The following is a 14,371-nucleotide window of genomic DNA, read 5'->3' as shown; positions in this document are numbered from 1 at the left end:
TTAATTTTCTTTCTTAACAATTAGGGAAAAAAAAAGTATGTGTATATATACATATATATATTAAATTAATGGGGTGTAGTGGGAGTCCTTGTTGTATGTGTTTTCCCAAGTTTGGGTGTTTTTGAGTTACAGCTAAATTGTGCTATTTTTATGTTTCTTTTTTAGTAACGCAAGTTGAGTATGTATGTGAGTGTTGTTAGATATTTGGTTATGTAAGGTGCGTCTCTAGTATTTTCTAGGGAAAACTGGGCTGGCCGGTTAGGCAGGATTTATGTTCTTTTATTTGAAATGTAAAGTTTGGGTTTATGTTATTTTATGTTGTTGTTTTCAGTTATGGCAAAGTTGTGCTGGTTTTGTGTTTGTTATTATTTACATTTTTCTAATAAAAAAGATTTACAGGATATAACTCAGGATCAGTACAGGATAAGTAATGTAATGTAATGTACAAAGTGACCTCACCAGCAGAATAGTGAGTACAGCTCCGGAGTATAATACAGGATATAACTCAGGATCAGTACAGGATAAGTAATGTAATGTATGTACACAGTGACCTCACCAGCAGAATAGTGAGTACAGCCCTGGGGTATAATACAGGATATAACTCAGGATCAGTACAGGATAAGTAATGTAATGTATGTACACAGTGACCTCACCAGCAGAATAGTGAGTACAGCTCTGGGGTATAATACAGGATATAACTCAGGATCAGTACAGGATAAGTAATGTAATGTATGTACACAGTGATCTCACCAGCAGAATAGTGAGTACAGCTCCGGAGTATAATACAGGATATAACTCAGGATCAGTACAGGATAAGTAATGGAATGTATGTACACAGTGATCTCACCAGCAGAATAGTGAGTACAGCTCCGGAGTATAATACAGGATATAACTCAGGATCAGTACAGGATATGTAATGTATGTACACAGTGACCTCACCAGCAGAATAGTGAGTACAGCTCTGGGGTATAATACAGGATATAACTCAGGATCAGTACAGGATAAGTAATGTAATGTATGTACACAGTGACCTCACCAGCAGAATAGTGAGTACAGCTCTGGAGAATAATACAGGATATAACTCAGGATCAGTACAGGATAAGTAATGTATGTACACAGTGACCTCACCAGCAGAATAGTGAGTACAGCTCTGGAGAATAATACAGGATATAACTCAGGATCAGTACAGGATAAGTAATGTAATGTAATGTACACAGTGACCTCACCAGCAGAATAGTGAGTACAGCTCTGGGGTATAATACAGGATATAACTCAGGATCAGTACAGGATAAGTAATGTAATGTATGTACACAGTGATCTCACCAGCAGAATAGTGAGTACAGCTCTGGGGTATAATACAGGATATAACTCAGGATCAGTACAGGATCAGTAATGTAATGTAAAGTATGTGCAGAGATAATCAGTTCTTGTTGAAGATTATATCTAGATATAAACATTAACATTATATTCAGAGGCCAGATGACGGCGCCTTGTTAACCGATATATTTGCAAACAAGAATTAAAGATATGAATAGAGGAGATAGACAATGCTGCCTTCTCCAAACAATCAACAATAACGCTGAGATTAGGATACGAGCTTTAGATTATATAAGGACATGGAGGCCTTTGATTCATTCTTCTCAGGAAGTTCTGAGCTTTGGATTCCGGTCAGTCACTAGAATGCGTCATTTGTCCTGTGAATGTGAGGATGAGACGTCTGAGGTCCAGAGACGTTCTGGGATTGGTCTACTTAGTTGTGGTGATGTAACTACGAGTCCTGCCTGTTATTACACTGCTAGTATATGTTGATGCTGGTGAGAAGAGATTCTCATTTATGACAGCAGGAAAGATCTGTCGGAAGTGGCCTAGTAGAGAGCGGCGTCACTCTCCTCCTCTGTGGAGCCAGGGGATGGCTGGGAAGTCTCTACTCAGACAACGTACTGTATTGTCTGTTTCGCAGTTTCCTTCTTTTATGTTTGTTTTTGTTTTTTATTTGAAACCTAAACGTTTCACTGCTGTAAACAAGATGAATAACAAAAGCTCAAACGCGAATATATCCGGCAGTCACCAGATCCCGACATTAATGATCCCACCAGAGCACAATAAAATATATTTATTTAAGCCAAAGATAAATATATATAAGACTATTTACAATTTAACTTAATATCAAATATAAACTATCTTCATACCTTTTGACCTTATTTCCACTTACAGATAAACAAACGCAACAAACATATAACAGTCGTCCATTAACACTCGCGTTCCGAAAGCAGTCCTTGATTTTTGGAGTGGAGGTGACCTTTATCCAGGACACTTATCATCTGTGTTGAAGGCTTTTGCACAGAGATATTATAAGAGTTTTATATTTTCCTATTAAAATGTTTCTGTAAACAGTGTAGAATTGCTGTAAAGTCGATACAGTCAGAGTCCGTACTTCATGCTCCGAATTCTGTGTTTCAGTCTAAAAAAGAAAAGAAAAAACAAAGGGAGAATTATTAGTAGACTGTAAACCATATGGGAGGAAGAAGTATTGCTGCTGTGCTTTATCTTTGCAGGTTTCTCTGTACTTCCTTTTCTGCATCTTCAGGGGGATCCACCTGGGAACTTATCTCCATGCTGGAGTTTTCCCCGAAACGTATCGTAATGTACTGTATTTGCATACTATAAATAGGACCAGGGGATGTTCTGTCCTATACAGTAACGCTATAATACTACTCTGCAAATGCAAAACACATGTTGCAAGTCTTAAACCGAGACTACAATAAGAATTCTATTAAAAGTGGTACTCTGGCCTTAAGACATCTTATCCCCTATCCAAAGGATAAGATGTCTGACCACAGGGGGTCCCGCAGCTGGGGACCCCCGCAATCTTGCATTTGGCACCCACCTCTTTGAGCTGCACGCCGCGCTGTCAGCTCACAAACTGCCAGGTGCCAACCACGGGGCCGGAGTATCGTGATGTCATGACTCCGCCCCCGTGTGACGTCAAACCCTGCCCCCTCTATGCAAGTCTATGGGAGAGGGCGTCACCCACCCCTTTGAGCTGCACGCCGCGCTGTCAGCTCACAAACTGCCGGGTGCCGACCACGGGTCCGAAGTATCGTGACGTCACGACTCCGCCCCCGTGTGACATCATGCCCCCTCCCCCCGCTATGCAAGTCTATGGGAGGGGGCGTCACTCACCTCTTTGAGCTGAACGCCGCGCTGCCAGCTCACAAACTGCCGGGTACCGACCACGGGGCTGGAGTATCGTGACTTCACGACTCCACCCTCGTGTGATGTCACGCCCCACCCTTGCTATGCAAGTCTATGGGAGGGGGTGTCTCCCCACCTCTTTGAGCTGCATGCCGCGCTGCCAGCTCACAAACTGCTGGGTGCCGACCACGGGGCCGGAGTATCCTGACGTCACGACTCCACCCTCGTGTGATGTCACGCCCCGCCCTTGCTATGCAAGTCTATGGGAGGGGGTGTCTCCCCACCTCTTTGAGCTGCATGCCGCGCTGCCAGCTCACAAACTGCCGGGTGCCAACCACGGGGCCGGAGTGTCGTGACTTCACGACTCAGCCCCCATGTGATGTCACGCCCCGCCCCCGCTATGCAAGTCTATGGGAGGGGGCGTCACCCACCTCTTTGAGCTGCATGCCGCGCTGCCAGCTCACAAACTGCCGGGTGCCGATCACGGGGCCGGAGTATCCTGACGTCACGACTCCACCCCCGTGTGACGTCACGCCCCGCCCCCCACTATGCAAGTCTATGGGAGGGGGCGTCACGCCCCCTCCCATAGACTTGCATAGCGGGGGTAGGATGTCACACGGGGGCGGAGTCGTGACGTCACGATACTCCGGCCCCGTGGTCGGCACCCGGCAGCACGGCTTGGGTGCCGAATGCAAGATTGCGGGACCCCCGCGGTCAGACCTCTTATCCCCTATCCTTTGTATAGGGGATAAGATGTCTTAGGGCCAAGGGACCCCTTTAAACACAATTTGCTCAGAGCCTAAAAGCAATCGGTCATATACCCTAGGGTAAAGGCCATGAACCGTTGCCTCACCTTCTGGTTGACTCTTTGCAGGATGTTGGTCAGTGTCCGTATGTTGCTGGAGAACCTCTGTAAGGACAGTTCTAACTTGCATTGTGAGACAAACGTTGTCACTTTCGGAACAGAATCAAGAAGTAGCGTAAATCCATGCAGAATGTCGGCCTCCTGCTGAGACGTCTGTAAGGAAACAATGGTGGTGTACCGGTAATTTCATTGCCTGGTTAATTCTTTGTGTAGTGTAGATTGTACAGATATTACTAGTTTAGATGTGGAGGTTGGTGCACTGGGGGGGGGGGGGGGCGTTACTTTGCCCCATGGGAATTGATGTATTGAGTTACATACAGACACCTCTACAGACAGGCACCTCCACTATTCTGTCATTGGACTTGTTGGGATGTTTGTGCCCGTCGTGGCTGTAATGGTTACGTCAAAGCCCTTCCTGTCACCATGTCACTGTCATCAGAGGAAGCCGCTCCATTCTGGTAATTAACCCCGATGCCATAATCAACATTGTTCCTGGGTAATTGCTCTTTGTTATGTTATTTAGGGCATCATGGTGTGGAGGCAACTACATCTGAATATTCTTCTTTATACAGATTAAAATCCGGTCATACTTTATTGTTAAGTAAGACTTTTTTCCGTTGCTATTAAATTAGATGTCATTTTGGATATTTATGTTTAAGGAGCAATGCATAAACACTGACAATAGACAATGCAGGATCAGTACAGGATCAGTAATGTATGTACATAGTAACCTCACCAGCAGAATAGTGAGTACAGCTCTGGGGTATAATACAGGATATAACTCAGGATCAGTACAGGATAAGTAATGTAATGTATGTACCCAGTGACCTCACCAGCAGAATAGTGAGTACAGCCCTGGAGTATAATACAGGATATAACTCAGGATCAGTACAGGATAAGTAATGTAATGTATATACACAGTGACCTCACCAGCAGAATAGTGAGTACAGCTCTGGGGTATAATACAGGATATAACTCAGGATCAGTACAGGATAAGTAATGTAATGTATGTACATAGTAACCTCACCAGCAGAATAGTGAGTACAGCTCTGGGGTATAATACAGGATATAACTCAGGATCAGTACAGGATAAGTAATGTAATGTATGTACACAGTGACCTCACCAGCAGAATAGTGAGTACAGCTCTGGAGTATAATACAGGATATAACTCAGGATCAGTACAGGATAAGTAATGTAATGTATGTACACAGTGACCTCACCAGCAGAATAGTGAGTACAGCTCTGGAGTATAATACAGGATATAACTCAGGATCAGTACAGGATAAGTAATGTAATGTATGTACACAGTGACCTCACCAGCAGAATAGTGAGTACAGCTCTGGGGTATAATACAGGATATAACTCAGGATCAGTACAGGATAAGTAATGTAATGTATGTACACAGTGATCTCACCAGCAGAGTAGTGAGTACAGCTCTGGAGTGCTGACCAATTAGTTGCGGGTGTGGTCGTGCTTCAGCTGTGCTGTGTGTGTCTGCTGTGCCTCCTGAGCTCCAGGGAATTACCATCTGTTCCACCTGGGGCCTGCTTCCTCCTCCCCAGGGAGGGAGTGGGTTTCCAGGCATGAGTGAGGGAGGCGAGGACCAGGCTTCTGCTCCTCGGAATAGGCCGCAGGGGAGCAGTAGAAGCCAGCAAGCGGCCTGTACATCGGAGGATTTGTGGGTGAGGCGTTCTACTAGGAGTCGCAGCAATGCTGCTCCAACTCCCCCCACAGAGGTGAGAAGCTGCAAGGCTGGATCCTCCTCGGAAAAGCTGGGTGCAGCCAGCGGAAAGCTGGGTTTGTCTGGAAGAAGGCAGAGTGCTCACGGAGGTGAAGCCGACCTCAGTGAGGAAGGCTGGGGAGTGCTGAGGACCCGGGAGTCTATTTCCACCTATACCTCCCGGGTAAAAAGTCACCTCAGTGAGTATGAAGACGCCTGTAAGACCATCAGGAGGCTCCGAGAGGAACTGCGCTGTGCCCGTGCCAGGGCTAAGGTAACTCCTAAGAGGAAAAAGACGGAGATCCAGGGGCAGATAAAGAGACTTATGGCTGAAATACAAGTTTTGGAGGAGAGGAGAGCCGAATTATTGGAGAAGAGTGGTCCATTTAAAGAGAAACTGGAAAATGAGGAGCGCTTCAGGGTGAAAGAAGAAGATAAAAATAAAAGGTTGATGGGGCTGCAACCTGAGAGCCAGGTGGATGATGTGGAGGAGATGGAGGAAGAACAACAGCCAGATCAGCCTGGTGGCCTGCGGCAACAGCAGCAGGCCCCGTACAGTGGGCCCCCTGCACAGCAACCAGCAGTATCACCTGCCGACTCAGGGGAGGACAGTGACAGCAGCTACCAGGGAGGGGCGCTAATGGCCCAGATCCGCATGCTGGAATCCCCAGTGTGTCCTCAGAACCTGGTGTTTGGAGATGAGCTCCCAAATGAGGCACCTGGGGGTAAGAAGAAAAAGAAGACCAAGCCAAAGCAGCAAGAAGTGGTGAGTTACATCTACACCCCCCTCCCTGTAAATCCTGAGTCGGCCGCAGGGTCAGCTCATTGTGCAAGCCCCGTTACCCAGCCCAGCCCGTGTTCTGTGGTGGACTCGGTGCAAAGGTGCGGGGAGAGTACAGATACTAAAAGGGCGCAGAGCTCCATGCCTGTTTGCAGTAGCAGGGATGGAGCAGAGAAGGCATCGGCCGAAAGGCCGTACAGTGAGGGCGGCCCAGCGGTGGGCAGAGAGGCAGACTCCGGTGCTGTAGTTCGCTCCCCTGTGGGAGAGGGGGGTGACTCAGTGCCGGAGGTAGTAAAGGGCATAACGGACACTCCCAAAAGTGAAGAAAAACGTTTGTTTTGTATTGGTGCCGCTGATCCCATTGATCAGCGGCGCCATGAAAAGACTGGAGATGATGCTGATGAGGCGGAGGGCACTAATAAGAACAGGGCTGGGGCCTCCTCTAGACCGGGCAAGCATGCTGCCCGGTCCCTTAAAGGGCCAGCGGAGGTTGTCCCAGCCCTAGTGCCCTGTGATGCTGAGGCAAAACGGGAAAAAATTTCATCATCGTCATCGTTTGCCGGATTATCTGTTTCTGGTCCAGCCAGTGTGAATGAGAAGGTAAATGGGGGTACGGGGTGTATGACTGGGGAGCGGATGGAGGTTAATGTTATTGGAGAAGGTGATTTTGCTGTTGCTGAAATTAGGGGTGGTGATGGGACTACAGATGATGTTATTGGAAACAATGTTGTTGGGGGAAGTGCTAATGTTATTATTGAGGGTGGTGGGGATGTTGTCATTAGAAGTGGTGTAGGTGTAGGGTCTGGTCCGGTTGCCCCCCCAGTGGTGACAGACCATAGGAGTTATGCCAATGTCACTGCTGGGGGAAGTAGAATACTTTCCTCGTCTCCTGACTCTAGAGACGGTTTATTGCAGCGTCGTCTCCTGGAAGCTCTGAAAAAGGGGGAAAGGTCGATTAATGTAGAGGGTAGAGCAGTTGATCTGTCCTTCTGGATAGAGAGACACGGTCTCTCTGCCTTCCGAGAGGAAAGAAGGGGCGATACTGTGTGGTCCCTCCCAACAGCCGGGGCAGGTAGTAACCGTAGGAATGTGGTCCGTCTTCGGTGGCAGGGCGAAGATATGTGTCCTTCAAGGACCAAAGTGGTTGAGCTCTTGCTAAAGATGGGCTTCAAGGCAGTTGATATCTTTGCCTTGATACATCCCTACGGTGCTCCTGAATTCGATATCAGTTTTGTTCGGCCAGAGGGGCTTGAGCTTTTCTGGTCGAATTATGAATTGGTAAAGAATGAGCCCGGCTGGCGAGACTTTGCCGTACAGGCATTGTCTCTTCAAAACGAAATCAAGAGAGTGACCGTTTTGACCCGTAACGAATCACTCTCTTGTGTTGACATCATCACCTGGTTAGGACGGTATGGCGAGGTAATGGGGGTCCCGCAGAAGAACAGGGACGAGTTTGGCATCTGGTCAGGAGCCTGGACGTTTTTGGTAAAACTTAAACGTTCAGGAAATACAGTTACCCATATTCCATCCTCTGCCTTTCTCGGCAGGGATCGTATCCAGATTTTCTACCGGGATCAGCCGATGCTCTGTCACAGATGTGGTGACCCCACACACTTCAGTGCAAACTGTACGGTGCAGAAATGTGCCTTGTGTGGGGGTGTAGGCCATCTTGCCGCATCTTGTGCAGAGATTAGGTGTCACCTGTGTGGTGACTTAGGTCACCCATTCAGTCGTTGCCCTCGTTCTTTTGCTAATGCAGTCTTGTCCCCGGCGGGTGAAGATCACGAGCCGGAATCTGCTGGGGAGGGGACTAGCAGGGGTGGAGGAACTGAGGGGTCAGTGAGGAACAGCAAGAGAAAGACACCAGCCCAACTAAGACGTCTTGATAAACGCCAAAGGGATAGGGTGATGGGGAAAGCCCGGGTTACTGGGACGACCTCTCATTCTGTCCCAGAGGCCAACCTTGCTGCTGAGACCCTGAGGGATGGCGAGCTGAATGAGGAGGTCAGGAGGATCCAGAATGAGGAAGGTGCCATCTCCTCAGATAGCGTGGAGGAGGATGATGTGGGATGGCAGAAGGAGACACGAAAGCGTTTGATCGGGGTACAAGTAAAAAAAAAAAGGGAGATTTGAGATCTTCTCCCACCCTGGTCCAGGTGCCAAAGGAAGGCAAAACTGACTCCCCTCTAGTTGGCCTTTCCAATCGATTCCGACCCCTCAGGGACATCTCCTCCTCTTCTTCGGAAGGGGAGGATGAGGGGGAGGTGGCAGAGGGGCTTCCAGGGGGCGCCGAGTCCTCTTCCCCTGGGGAGGTTATGTCCTCGGGGGAAGGGACTGGCCTAGAATCCGGAGACGAGGAAAGTAAAACGACGTCTGGTGAGATGGACACTTCCATTTCTCTAAAGAGGGTGAAGAGTTCTTCTGATGTGGAGGGTGAGAAGGGGAGTGGGAAAAAGAAAGCTGTCTAACTCAATCACCCTTGATGGCGGCACCCTCTCCGTTGACGCTGGCGTCCATTAATGTCGCCAGCATTAAGTCAGATACGGCTCGATTTGCTGCCTATGATTTTTTTGCCCATATTAATGCTGATATTTTATTTTTGCAGGAGACCAGGCTAACAGACATGTCATCTATCTACAAGGCTAAAAGAGAGTGGAGGAATGGGCCCTCCTACTGGTCTCTTGGGGCTGAGCCGTATAGCGGAGTGGCGGTCCTTTTTACCGCAGCAGTAGAATGCCGACGGGTTATCGAGTTAGAAATGGGGAGGTGCCTGATCTTAGATGTCCTCATGAGGGGACAAGAACTTCGCCTTATTAACATCTACGGCCCACAGTCTAAGTGGGACCGGAAGTGCCTCTTTATGAGGATCAAGCCCTATCTTTTTACAAGTCGGCAGGTGGTCTTTGGAGGGGACTTTAATGCTGTCACGAGGCCCCAAGACAGGGGAGGTGCCAGAGACAAGCTGACTTATGATAGCGTCGCCCTTAATAGCATAGCGAGTGAGGCTCGCCTGGTGGATGTCCACATCCGGCACACCCCAGGCCACGCGGGATTCACCTATCATAGGGGTAGTTGTAGGTCTAGGATAGACAGGTTTTATTTAAAGGAGGAAGCCGTCTCTTCAGCAGTGTCTGTTGTTGAGGTGGAGTTCTCCGATCACTGTTTAATTTTGTTTTGTCTGAATGTTACAGAGACCCCCCGGATGGGCAGAGGCTATTGGAAGCTGAATTCGTCTCTCTTGGAAGAAGCGGAGATAAGACAGTCCTTTGAGGATTTTCTTCAGAGCCAGGTACCATTGCTGGGCCTTTGTAGCAGTAAGTCAGAGTGGTGGGAGATCTTCAAGGAAAGGGTTGCGAGATTCTTCCGCCAGCTCTCGGGCCTCAGAAGCCTAAACAGGTACCGCTTGTACCAGGGCCTGAGGAAGAAACTTGAGAACCTTGTCTCGATTGGAGGTAGTCGTGATGATATCTCCAGAGTGAAGTCCTTGCTGATGAAGTGCCAGTACGATAGGCACGCATCTTTGGTTTTTGAGAGGGATTACGGGAAGTACCGCTCGCCCGACCCTTACAGAAACTGCAAGATGTCAGTGAATAGTAAAGTAGTCTCAAGACTGATTGATAGTACGGGATCCTTGAAAAGGTCCAGATCAGGGATCCAGGAGGTCATCAGATCCTTCTACTCGCACCTCTTGGGAAGGAAGGATCTAGATCGAGATAAGGTGTCAGCTTTCTTGGCTGAAACCGTCCCTGAACCAGGAGTAGACCCCTCTCTTGACGTTTTGACAGAGATGATCTGGGAAGAGGAAGTCAGGATGGCTATTGATGGGCTTGCCCTCAAGAAGTCACCCGGGCCGGATGGCTTAACATCTGAGTTCTATAAGACCTTTAAGGACACTTTGGTTCCCCTCTTGACCACGGTTTTTAATGAGTGTCTATCCTCGGGCACTCTGCCAAAGTCAATGAGGAGGTCAGCGCTGATCATCCTGTCAAAGGGTAAAGACCCGTCCCACATTGAGAATTGGCATCCCATAGCACTTCTCAATGCGGACAGAAAGATTCTGGCAAAAGTGCTGTTTAACCGGCTGGTGGAGTTTGCACCCCGGCTCCTTTCGGGGGCTCAGCATTGCTCTGTTCCAGGCCGCAGTACATTCAGTGCTGTGCTCAGTGTCCGAGAGGCTATGGAGCAGGGTAGGGCTGGCCACTGGAAGGGGTACTTGCTTTCCTTGGATCAGGCAAAAGCATTTGATCGGGTTAACCATGAGTACCTCTGGTCTGTCCTTCTGAGATATGGCCTGCCAGGGGGGTTTGTTGATTGGCTTAAGACCTTGTATGTAGGGGCAGAGAGTTTCCCGCTTGTGAATTGTTGGATTGGCCGCTCTTTTGAGGTTGGGTCTGGTGTCCGTCAGGGTTGTCCTTTGAGCCCTTTGCTGTACGTGTTTGCAATCGATCCTTTCCTTAGAGGGATTGATTGTGGACCGTTGGCGGGGGTGAGAATGGACCTGGCGGTGCCGGATTCAGCTCTGAGGGCGGTAGCGTACGCTGATGATGTCACCGTGTTTGTCTCCTCACAAGAGGAGGGCAGATGGGTGATGTCAGAGGTGGACCGCTACTCGGAGGCATCCGGGTCCAAGATCAATCAGGATAAGTGTGAGAGTCTCTGGCTGGGAGGGGGAGATCCTGATTTTGATCTCCCGGACGCCCTTCCAGAGCCCCAGGAATCCGCAAAAGTCCTCGGCATCGAATTTGGTCAAGGGGATTACCCCAAACAAAACTGGGACAGCAGGCTTAAGATCGCCGCTCAGAAGGTAGATCAGTGGAAGGGTTGGTCTTTGACCCTCCGGGAAAGGGTTAACCTGATGAAAACTTTCCTGCTCCCTTTGCTGATATATCTGGGCAGTGTATGCATGTTGCCAGAACCTCTTTGGACCCGGGTCTACAGTGTGTTCTTCCAAATGTTATGGGGGAATAGACTGAACCTAGTGAAGAGGGAGGTTACTTACCATACGAGGAGACTAGGGGGGTTGTGTATGGTCAACCCTGTGGTGTTCCTAGTGAATACCTTTCTTAAGACCAATATAGCAAACCTCTGGTCAGAGAGGGCTCCTCCGTGGGTATCCTCCTGTAGGGGATGGTTTCGGCCTTTCTTCGAGGAATGGGAGACAGGAGGGCAAGTGAAGGATCTTCGCACACCACACGGGCATCTCCCGGCTTATGCTACCCCGGTTCTGAAGGTTATTCGTCGGTGGGGTCTGGGGATGTGGGAGATTAGGACTCTGTCGAGGAAATTCCTTGACAAGAGGGTCCTGTCTTCTCATTTCCAGAGGCCATTGGCACTCAAGGACTGCCCAAGTCGGGATCTGGAGGTGGGTTTAGAGCTTTTGAATTCTATCAGGATCCCCTTGAAGTTTTGGGACTTGACTTGGCGCTGCTTCCATGGGAAACTGTGTGTGAGGGACAATCTGAAGTGCAGGAGCTCTGATGACCAGGGATGTCCCCGCGAAGAGTGTGGAGGCATGCTGGAAAGCATGGAGCATTTTCTGCTTCATTGTCCCTTTAACACAGAGGTTTACACCAGGGTGGGCGCTTCCATTGGTTGGCCTCGGCTGGCCAGTCTCTCCTATGCGGAATGGGCCTATGGGGCATTCAGAAACCTTGGAGGCTGGGACCGGTGCACTTTATTCCTAGTCAGCTCAGTGGTTAGGTACTACACGTGGAACGCACGGTGTTTAGTGTCGACGCAGCGTAAAATCCTCCCTGTGGATGTGGTGGTTAGGAACATTCTCGGTGACCTGGTGAAGGTGCGTTCTCTGGAGTACGAGAGGCTGGGTGCTGGCAGGGCCTCTCGTCTATGGAGGGGCTCTGCCTTTAAAGTGCCTTAGCCTGTTGTCCCCCCCTGGTGGTGGGTTGATGCTGGCACATTAGTCTTTTTGTTTTGAGCAGTTGGTTTATGGTAATATAGGGCTTGCAGGCACTGAACTTGAGCTTTAGGGGTTTGTTGTTTGGCTTATAGTGTTATATGTATTTGTTATTGTATTTATTGTTGTAGTCTATTTGTATACTTATGTATTGTATATATTGTTAGTCTGTGTATATTTTATGTAATGTATATATTGTATATATTGTGTGATGCCACCTGGGGTTTGGGTTTAGTTTAGGTTGGGTGGTGGGTTAAAAAGGGGGGAGGGGGTTTGTATGGGACTTTTATATATACAGAAAATCCTGGACTGGTTCATGGACGTCTGGTAACATGTACTGGGGGCATGGGATGCGGGACCAGCTCAGGGCCAAAAAAAAAAAAATGTGGTGTTATTTTGTTTGTGTTGGTTTTTATTATTTTGTATATATTATTATTGTTGTTGTTGTTATTCTTTTTGGTATATTACTGGTATTGGGTTTTTGGTATTGCAACTGGGCCAGGAAATTCACATTTAGTATTAGTGTATATAGTTTATTAGTATGGTATGGGTATTAAGGGTATTATAGGAATATGTCTTTTGTAAATATTGTATATATTTGTTTGTGTGCAGGAATGAGTGTGGGGTGGACCGGTGTTGTATTTTATGCTAGGGTGTTGGATTTATGATCATTATATTGATATGTTCTGTCGGATATGATATGTTTATGTTTTGTAATTTTTTTTATTGTTATGTTTGAAATTTTAATAAAAGATCTACAGGATATAACTCAGGATCAGTACAGGATAAGTAATGTAATGTATGTACACAGTGACCTCACCAGCAGAATAGTGAGTACAGCTCTGGAGTATAATACAGGATATAACTCAGGATCAGTACAGGATAAGTAATGTATATACACAGTGACCTCACCAGCAGAATAGGGAGTACAGGTCTGGAGTATAATACAGGATATAACTCAGGATCAGTACAGGATAAGTAATGTAATGTATGTACACAGTGATCTCACCAGCAGACTAGTGAGTACAGCTCTGGAGTATAATACAGGATATAACTCAGGATCAGTACAGGATAAGTAATGTAATGTATGTACACAGTGACCACACCAGCAGAATAGTGAGTACAGCTCTGGGGTATAATACAGGATATAACTCAGGATCAGTACAGGATAAGTAATGTAATGTATGTACACAGTGATCTCACCAGCAGAATAGTGAGTACAGCTCTGGGGTATAATACAGGATATAACTCAAGATCAATACAGGATATGTAATGTATGTACATAGTGACCCCACCAGCAGAATAGTGAGTGTGGCTTTGAATTATAATACAGGAAAAGAGTGGCATATCTATTTTACAAAGCAATAGTGTCTCTTACCTGGAGCCTCCGCCATTCCGCATTCAGGTTGGGTTGTGGTAGGGTGACATTCTCTGAGAACTGACATGGAACATTCTATATAGGAGAACAAGGATGAGCCTATAACAGTGAATTTAAATATATATTTAAATAAAGTAACAATAAGGTAGGAACCCGGAGCTGAACTCGATGTATGTCTTTGGACTTGTAACCTGCAGGCAGTCTGTAATCTGAAGCCCTCACTGTCCCAGCACGAATATAATATTCAACATTCTAAACCCATAGACATTAATAAGGAGTCATCTTATGCCCTATGAGCCTCAATGACCCCACTCAATACCTTTACGTGGTTTACACTTTGTGGAGGATTATTTGTAGTTCTTAAATGTTTCAGTATTTCATACAGATAAAGCCAGTCAAACAACTGCCACCCCCCCCCCCCCCGTGTCCATGCATCATCACCTACGTCATGGACACACTTCCTTGATTGACAGCTGTGAGCGCAGGGTTAATCCTCCCACTGTCATCTTGTGTCCCG

The 14,371-nt window shown here is 47.5% G+C and overlaps 1 protein-coding gene across 1 annotated transcript in view; it reads right to left on the bottom strand.

Annotated features, from left to right (window-relative positions):
- Nucleotides 1–2,203: 2,203 nt before the first annotated feature.
- The window catches only part of LOC130367534 (erythropoietin-like), a 125,141-nt gene continuing 112,973 nt past the window's right edge, over nt 2,204–14,371 (bottom strand). Inside the window, exons 3-5 of the mRNA XM_056569963.1 lie at nt 13,855–13,929; nt 4,049–4,213; nt 2,204–2,461 (exon numbers count right to left, since the gene is read on the bottom strand). Of these exons, the coding sequence (XP_056425938.1) occupies nt 2,318–2,461; nt 4,049–4,213; nt 13,855–13,929 (384 nt within the window). The 3' untranslated portion in view covers nt 2,204–2,317. The remainder of the gene's footprint in view (nt 2,462–4,048; nt 4,214–13,854; nt 13,930–14,371) is intronic.

Source organism: Hyla sarda, chromosome 4, assembly GCF_029499605.1.
Source record: "Hyla sarda isolate aHylSar1 chromosome 4, aHylSar1.hap1, whole genome shotgun sequence".
Lineage (NCBI taxonomy): Eukaryota > Metazoa > Chordata > Amphibia > Anura > Hylidae > Hyla > Hyla sarda.
This window is presented reverse-complemented; position numbering and strand designations above follow the sequence as displayed.